Genomic DNA, 9,697 nt, shown 5'->3' with positions numbered 1-9,697 from the left:
TTAAAATTTTTTTAAAGCTTTATGACCAAGTTTAAATATTTTTATCAACACTTTAAAAAACAAAACTTTCAAAATCAACTGCCTAAAAATAACTTAAAATAAGCCTAAATATTTTGAAATTTTTATTATAAATAAAAATTATTTAAATTGCCAATAAAATGCTTAGAGTTTCTTCAAATAGTATTTTTTGAAAAATAACAAAGACCGTTATCAATTATCACACTTTTGAATAGTTTAATTTCAATCACTAAATTTTTACTTTTGACCAAGTTCTAACTAGATTCAATTTTCTGCTAGAAATCAAACTCAAAGTTTAATGTAATAGCATTTTAATTGCTTTGAAAAATGACAAAATAAAATTTAATAAAAAAACGATATATTATTTTAAAACCAATACATTCATAGTTCCTTTCAAAATTTAAATTGAAACTAGAAAGTAATTAAACAATTGTTATGAAGTTTCTTATAAATGAATCAATTTATGAAATGTTTTGTAAAATTTAAATTGAATATTTATTTTTTTCAAATTGTTTTATTGTATTTGCAAATAAAATTTTGTTTTATCAAAATAATAATAATAATAAATGATATTAAATATAGTTTTCGTAACTAGTCAATAATAAAAGTAAATAAGCTAAAAGTAAATATATTTATTTTAATAACTGGACCATTTAATTTACATACTGTTAAATGAATAATATTGAATTATTTGCGTTTTTAAGCAACGGAGTCTTGAAATGGAACTTTTTTGAGGATATCACTGACACGGTAGAACAAGTAATATAATATTTACTCGTATAGTCGTTTATACAACTTAAAACTAGGTTCATGTATTCACAATTTTTGAAACCTAATTTTGCTTTCTTAAAGTTTAAAAAGTATGAGATGTATGTCCAATATGTGTGCATTGTAAAATACATTCAATAACTTGTATACGTATTAATTATTGTGATGGTTTATACAATTTTGTGTTTGTATACATAAAAATATAAAATATTACATACTCGTATGTTAATAGAAAACAAAATATTTTATACTTGTGAACTTGGCTTATTATTACTTACAGAAAATTAAACAAATTATATATTTCTTAGACATTTTTATGTGTAATAAGTATAACTTTAGTATTATTTTATTTACGATACTAACACAAACTAACTATACACATTTTAACTTATAATAAAAACTAAAACAATTTACAAATTGCAATACAGTAATATACTCGTATTTAAATTTAATGATATTCTCAACTTAATTAAGCTTGTTAAGTAATATCGATATAATTATGAAAAAAAATATAGCTTTCGAATATTAATACATTGTATTCTACACATATAATTCGTGGTTGAACACTGCTCACTATAACATTATTCAAATACAAAAGAAAATTTTATTTAATACATTTTTAATAAATTGAAACGTTATAGAACAATGATGTGGAAAAAGATAATGATAAAAATTCTATATTAGAAGAAATATTTCCTCCCAGAGAATGGACTCAGGTTAATAATAAAAACAAGGTGATAACTTTGAGACAGACAATTTCCAGAGAACCGTCAAATAGAGATGAAGTGGCCAAAATGATTGTCATGTTAAACCATTTAGAACAGTTTTATAGATTCAAGAAAAAAGGGATTTGTGAAACAAGAAATTATGTTTACAATTTATTTTTTGGTAATAAAAGATTTTTATACGTATATTTATGTATAAATAAATATATGTATTATATTTATTGTGTGGTTTTACTAAACGTTGTTAAATATTTTTAAAAAAAGATGAAATTTTGAGACAAGTTGTAATTTTGGATGAAGATCTTGGAGCAGTTTTATATAGAATTCAAAAAGAGTTTAAAAATACGATTTTTATCTTAAAATATATGCTTGATAAAGCAGTGATGTTTAATAATTTGTACCCGGATACAGAGGTACTTGGTTTAAAATATATTATCTATTTATCTAAATATTTATCTAAGTAATTAATAATATATCATAATATAGTTATTATAATTATTAGTGTTATTACCCTAATCAGACGACTGTTAATAACAGTCATTTTGACTTAAGTATGTTTTATTTTCGTTTTAAAGATATACATTATGCTTTACTGAAATATTTGAGAATCAATTTTTGATAAACCAGAATTTCTATTAATTATCAGAAATTTATCCATCAGTAGTTTTGCTACGAACATATGTATATTATAGGCTATACTAACGATATAAATATGTGTGCTATCTCAAATGCACGAGAATTAAACATTGAAAAGTTTACTTTCAGCTACGGTCCTGTCTTTTGCAATTAACTACAATAATAGTTAATGTTAACCGGGATATGATGTTAATGAAATATATTAATTTGTCAGTTAATGTGTCAGCTACAGTATATAGGTAGTGGATACTAAATAAATGCAATGATTGTAATCACGATGACCCTTAATCTTAATGTATGAATAGCACCATTAACCCTCGCTATTGAGTTTCTATTCATGAATAAACATTTAAAAATACAATAGCCCATAGCCCTATTAACTGCCAATTCCAAATGTGTTTAGTTACAATGAAATAGAGTAGGCATTTTAAGTAGGCAGTAAAATTATACATTATAATAAGTAGTATATAATTACAGTTCAACTGTTCAAATGTAATAGCCAATAAGTATAAAATATATTTTAAAATACCATTTATGTATACTCATTTACAAAAATGTTTAACATAAGCGTAGTATATAAAATAGTCAGTTTAAAAACGTATCTCTAAAATTATTATATTATCGGGTCGTTTTATTATAGACCTCATAAATAATATTATACTTAATTGATTGTATAAGAATTATAGTACTTTAATTCGATAATCAGAAGTGTCGACCACCAGCAAGTTGTGATAATTTCTTTTTTAAACTAAATGTAGTAGTTATTGAGCAAGTCTATTCTACTCCTATTTACCATGGTCAAAAAAAAAAAATATGTATATGAAGTATAAAATAATAATACAATCATATACAATATAAATGAATTATGCATAGATTCTTTAATATATACTTGTTTAATAACTTACATATGTAAATTTAAATAAGGACAAAATACTTATATAATAATACATTTTTTAATTTCAACTATGATTGTTATTATTAGTTCAGAACTGATGATAATATTTAGGAAATATATCTATAAAATATTAATGGAATAGCAAACAGTTTCAAGTACCTTACAAGATAATCACATTTTTTTTTATAAGTATTTCTTCTATTTTACTGTTTATTTTATCAATATTTTTGAAATGTACACAAATATTTTAATAAAGTATAATATGAATATATGATAATTATATATTTAATCTGTGTTCTAATATTCCTATTTATAAGTTAGGTTAAGTAAATAATGTAACTCAAATAATTGTATTTCAACATAGAAATATGTAGGTAATCGATTAATAATAAATTTAAAACTATATGCAATATATTTATTTAATAAAATTTATAATATTAAGCTATGTATCGTATTTTCAACCCCACTCAGAAATAAAGAATAAAAACTTTATTTTTAAAATATTTATTGAAATAAGTTGTTTTTAATTCATAGCTGATTTGTATTTTAAAAGAAATATATTAGGTTAAAAATAATTAATAAAAGAACATTATAAATTTTAAATTAATTATGTTTAATTACCAGAATTTACCATATTTTTTAAATAATTAAATTTTTATCGTACATTATATTATTGGTTAAATTTTGTTTTTGTCTTTGTTTCTACTAGATTATTGTTTTTTTAGGCCTCAGCTGCTATAGGGGAAAACTGCGTTAGAATTACTGTTTTTAATATTTGTCAGTGGGCCTCAGCCTAAATTAATTTTATATTAATATGGCTATTAATATAAAATAAAATAATTAAACTTGGTATTAATACATTTTAGAATTTCAGCCCTGAATTTTTAAAGGAAGTTGAAGAATTAAAAAGAATAAATAATGATTTAAAAATAAAATATAGACTTTCAAAACAAAGATATTTAGACAGGGTAAAGAAAAAAGAGTCGGGCGAGGATTATAAACTTCTAATTTTATTGAAAGTTAAATACAGAATGCTGATGAACTACATTAAAAGATCAACTGAACAACTCAAAGTGAGATAATAATACAATGAATTTTTGACTAATGAAAGTAACCATGACGTATCATTTTAAAATGTTTACTTTAGCAACAATTTTTTTCTTTTTTGTTGGTCTTTTATTACGCTTTTGATCATACAATGCATTAATTTTTATCATATTATTATTTAAATGTATTATCGTTATATTAAATGTAATAATGAAAAATATAAAAATTAAAATTAAAATCAGAAAAATTAAATCGATTAAGTATATACATATTATACTTATATAATTATATAAAAATCGACAACTTGGCTGTAGCTAAATTTTATAATTAATAATAATAATAATAAACGTATATTCATAGTATCAGATTTGATATAATCATACGAATAATAATAATAAAAGAAAAAAAATAACAACAATAATATGATAATAATAATAATAATGAATACACAAATTAAACATTAAAAAGTTTTAAGCAACAAAAGTTTAGTTTACATGACTATTTAAAAATCTAAAATATTAATACTTATAGCAAAATTATAGTTATATAGTACATATATAGCACATAGTTTATACATTATACCTTGTATATTTATAGTCGACAGATAATTTAATACAACTGTGGTGGCTTTTTTCAGTGATTGTATCCTAAACTCGTATCAGTTATAATTTTTTTTATAACAATTGTAAATAAATATTAATAATTGTAAATTGTATAAATTACGAAGAACCACTGACTTTACATATTAGTGTCGTGGCTGTTATGCCAAGTTTGCCTCACCTAATAACTTTATAAAGATTATGAGTAAGGTAAAAATATTATATTATTGATAAATATTTGCCTGTTACAGGAACAGATGAATATGATGACGCCATCAACAAAGACTTCTTATCTGATCCAAAGTAAAATCAATTCAACCAAGTTGTAAGGGTTAATTATAAGGTTTCTATTTCCTAACCTTTTATTACTGAATTCAATTGAAATATTTCAAATTTGAACTTTATTGATTATTTGATATTTAAAACAAAGTAATAATAAATAATAGAATAATAAAAAAAGTATTTTTTTTTTTATGTTTAATGGTGTAACGATATTTTGAACACAAATACATTTGGTATATAATCGCCGGACATAACTACGTGTCATGTTGTATAATGTATTATTTATAATCGGCTAATAATACATAAGAATTTATGAACATTGTTATATTAGTTTTAACTTTTAAGGTTTGTACGTTGTTATACTCCGCCGAATTATCAATGACGAGTATAGAAAAAATATTGGTATTATTATAATGAACAATTATATATATATATAATTATTTAATTTACAATTACTTGTGACATTTTTTTTTTTGTATTTATTATTATTATTTTTTTTTTTTTTGTAATTTCCAAATTTCAAAAAATTTCAAACTATTTTCTCTTAAAAAAAAAAAAAATTGCGAACGATATATATATAAAAAACACCAGATATATCTTGTTCTATTTTTTATTTAATAAGTGAAATCGATGTGAAAGAATAATCTACTGTATGGGGACCGCGTTTTCCAATATAAAATAATAAGTCATTGTCGACGTATATATTATTACGTATAGCATAGGTTAGAGTAGTCTACACTATACTTGACATGATTATTAAATATGAAACTACATAATATTATTATGTTAACAGCGCTAATTTAAAAGAATAACAATCATATAGTATATTCTGTACAACTTAAAATAGCACGCGTACAAAAGTATTAAAATAGTAAATACCACCAACCAAACACTTACACCAATGGAATTATAATGGGTTGCTGAGGTGTTAAATCATACGGCGCGATGTTTTTCCAACAATACAAACACACAATGTTTGTTTTTATTTACACAAAAATAAATGTAAAGAAAGGTTAAAAATATTATTATAATTAATTATTGTAAATATTATATGCTATTTAGTAATCATATAAGAATTGTATGGATTTAAATTAGTTATATTATATGTTAAAATTTAAAAATAATAAAACGTTTTAATGTTTAAATATTAATTATAATATCTATATACTCTTGTGTCAATGTATAAAAATAAAACCTTATAGATTTAATTGTACTTTGCTTTTCAAAGTTTCAAATAATTGTTATCATTTTTAATTAATTTATTTTTATATTTTTTTGTAATGTAGTTACCCATAGTTGTGTATAATTTTCAGTTACCTTCCTAGTCCTTCCATTATCGATCACCGTTTTAACTATGTTTACTATTTTTCGTTAGTCATTTCATAAATAGAAATTTATATTTTGAATTCCAAACGACTTACATTTTATCACTCCTTTCAAGAGAGAAAAACGATGAGTGAAATTCGAATCGTCGTCAGTTTTTGGGAATTTTAATAACGTAGTTATCAGTGTTCACGCGTATTCCATTTTCATTTAATGCGTAGTGTACATTATCTAGTGTCTTTTAAAATATTCTAGATGATTTTTAATAAAGTAAATATTTTTATTTATTCGTAAACTTATTAGTTTGAGTAATAATTATATAATAATAATGTATAATAATTATAAACTATTTACTAGTAAGCGAGTATTAGTATATTCATATTTAATAGTAGGTACTGAATGGTTACTTCTATTCCCAATTGCTCATCATTTGAAATCTAATTAATTTACTCCAAAGCTTCAAATTGAGTTTTTGAAATTTGAGTGTTTATCAAATATATTTATTGTAAAATTATTGATTATTGAAATAACTTTTGTTGAGTTAATATTTTTTGATACTAATTAAATCTTAAAAACAAATATACAAAACAACAAACATATGGTTATAAATATATTATAGGTATTCCAACGGTTACTAATATATTATTTAAATGTAATATCTAAAAACGCACGTAAATGTTAAAAGAAAACAGTATAAAGTAAAACGAATTTTTATGAATTAGACGCCCATAAAGTCAAACATCAACAAATGGTCACCGTTAAATCTATTACCTATACAAAATAAATCATTTACGATAAAACTATAAAAATTATGATAATGATGATCGTTATGTTCGTTGACATAACGATATTATGTACAAGGTGTTCGATAATTTATTTAGTGTCAACACAATGTTTTTTTTACATATGATTTTATGAATCATGAAACAATATTTTAGGAATTTTTAGAATTGTTAAGAAAACATTTTTACGATTTTTATTGTTGTAATTTTATAAATTTTTTACTGTTTGAATACAAAAATATATTTTTAATTTTATATTCCTAGGCAAAATATTTTTAGAAGTATTTTTATGTGTAGGTATTTTATAGTACGTTTTTTAGCATTTATATTTTATTTTCACAATAGTAGGATTTTAAACGAGTACTTAATTAATTATAACTTATAATAAGTACTTAACGTTTAGAAGAGCAAGATTATACTGGCACAACTAAAGGTACGTCGCAAAATTTTGAACACAACCTAATTCATTTAAACTTAAATACTTAGTTATAAGTTATAATATCTAATTAACTACTCGTTAAAAATTCAAAATTATACATCAAAGTACTAAGAAAATTACTCTGCTTTCAAGTTAGAATAAATACATTTATTTTATTGTCCAGAAAAGTCAAAATCTTAAAAAATTGACAAAAATAAAAAATATAACTTTTTATTTTCAAAAATGTCAAGTAGGTACTTTGTGATGATGTTGAATTACGTAATAAAATATTTTCAAAAAAGTTAAAAATTCAAAATAACGAATGTATTTTTAAATGAATCATCTTGTATAGTAATACGCAATATCAAGTCTATATAAAATAATATAAGTATAGTAAATAGGACATATATTATATAAGTACACAGCCAATATGATTTATCTTTAATTTCACTTTTGTAATTACAACTTACTTTTTTCCAGTACATTTTTTATAGTACCCGAGGAGATAATTTCAATTAAATGTGCTCGAGTGTCGAATTATTGTAGTATTTTTGTGATTTTTTTTATAGGATTCGAATAGCCTTCGGACGCGAATGCAATGACGGCTGAATAATAATTAAGTAGTTTACTGCAGAGGAATGTCTCTTTCTATGTACATATATAATATAATATTCATATTATGTACTCGGTATACAATACCCTAATAATACATCTCAATAAAAATAGACAAGCATTTTCTAGACTTCTAATATAAAATAGCATATCATACAACATATACATATTATAATATATACATATATATATATAACAAGTAGTTGAATACGTCACGCGAAATCACGTGAATTGAAAAAAATTCTCCATCAGCACGTATAGCCTGTATAGCAGTATATGTATGTTGTATACACATAAAAACTTACGAAAGAAAGTACACGTAACGATCATATAAGTCCAGTAATGAAGCAAGTATTACACCAATCCGCGCCAGAATTAATCAAATTTTCGCCAGCAATTAAAAAAAAACAAAATCAAATGACGCGCAGTGACGCCGTTGAAGATAAAATTAAATTTGTTTTCCTATGTCTGTAAGTCAAGAAATTCAAATAATTTAATATATATATATACTAAGTAATATAATTTTATGTCTACCCTCATTTTTTTTTTAATAATTTATTTATTTAAATTCTAAATTTTAGAATATTTTATTATATTTAAACATCAAATTTTTAAATTCTTGAGATTTAATAAGAATTTATTAAGGAAGTATACTATGGCAATACAAATTTAAGTTTTTAAAATTAGGACCATCCTTTTTATTATTAAGTAGATATATTTTTTTTAAATGTCGGAATTCCTAAATCAAAATTCGAAAAAGTAGTTATTATAATTACTAATTAGTAACTTATAATTACTCGGTTATTATAATATTTATATACTTAGTATAGAAGTCTTCAAAAATGAATTAAAAAATATAAAAAATAAATTAATAATATTGGATCTAACTCATTATACTTGGATTATTTTTATAAATTATTAATATTAATATTTTTATATCAATTGTTTATTAAAATGTTCAGATCTCCATAGTCTTAAAATTGCACAACTTTCAAACTCATAAACATGAAGCTATATGTTATCCTTAATACAAAAAGTTAATTTACTCAAAAACTATTAATTCAAATTTTAATTTTTATACGACAATTTTTTTTTGTAAATTTTCGCTAAATAATTTACAGAAAAAAAACTAGGGTTCTCATTTTAAAAACAGAATTTTGTAACTCCATATGACATTTGTTAAATAATACAATCTCAAATAAATTGAAAATGTAATCTTAAAGTAATTTAAAAATTCCAAAAACCTGATTAACTGCGTAATTAATAAAAAAGGTAGGAGAGCATGCTTGGTGAATCATTCCGTATCATAAATAGTTTTTAACTCATACACATCTATAATAATTTTGTAATGATGTTATGGTTTTACGACGTTTATACGTTTTACAGTTCTTTTTTTCCCACCAAACTATCTTATTAGAAATTCATCGGGTCCGTTAAAAACTTTAACAAATTATTATACAAATAAATAGCTAATCATAATATTTAATACCTGTAAAAATGATTGATGCGTAGGTAGATATTTACGCAATTACACACCAGTTTATAATGTTTATTATCATTTATCGTTTACACAACGATTTGCAGATTAAAGT

At 22.2% G+C, this 9,697-nt stretch overlaps 1 protein-coding gene across 1 annotated transcript; it reads left to right on the top strand.

Moving 5' to 3' along the window:
- Window positions 1-690: 690 nt before the first annotated feature.
- On the top strand, window positions 691-5,017 carry LOC112595643 (33 kDa inner dynein arm light chain, axonemal-like). The gene is made up of 5 exons (XM_025340926.1): window positions 691-777; window positions 1,428-1,674; window positions 1,776-1,924; window positions 3,909-4,115; window positions 4,940-5,017. Exons 1-5 carry the CDS (start codon window positions 691-693, stop codon window positions 5,015-5,017), a joined length of 768 nt encoding a protein of 255 aa, XP_025196711.1.
- Window positions 5,018-9,697: the final 4,680 nt, after the last annotated feature.

The sequence above is a fragment of the Melanaphis sacchari genome, unplaced genomic scaffold (genome assembly GCF_002803265.2).
Source record: "Melanaphis sacchari strain LSU unplaced genomic scaffold, SCAv2.0 Contig28_pilon_pilon, whole genome shotgun sequence".
Lineage (NCBI taxonomy): Eukaryota > Metazoa > Arthropoda > Insecta > Hemiptera > Aphididae > Melanaphis > Melanaphis sacchari.
This window is presented reverse-complemented; position numbering and strand designations above follow the sequence as displayed.

What these genes read in the sequence shown, in the direction of transcription:
- LOC112595643 (XM_025340926.1), top strand. Translation starts at nt 691, where the DNA reads ATGAATAATATTGAATTATTTGCGTTTTTAAGCAACGGAGTCTTGAAA. An exon ending in TGTTTACAATTTATTTTTTG is followed by an intron (nt 1,675 to 1,775) that starts GTAATAAAAGAT and finishes TTTTAAAAAAAG; the next exon opens with ATGAAATTTTGAGACAAGTT. An exon ending in GATCAACTGAACAACTCAAA is followed by an intron (nt 4,116 to 4,939) that starts GTGAGATAATAA and finishes TGCCTGTTACAG; the next exon opens with GAACAGATGAATATGATGAC.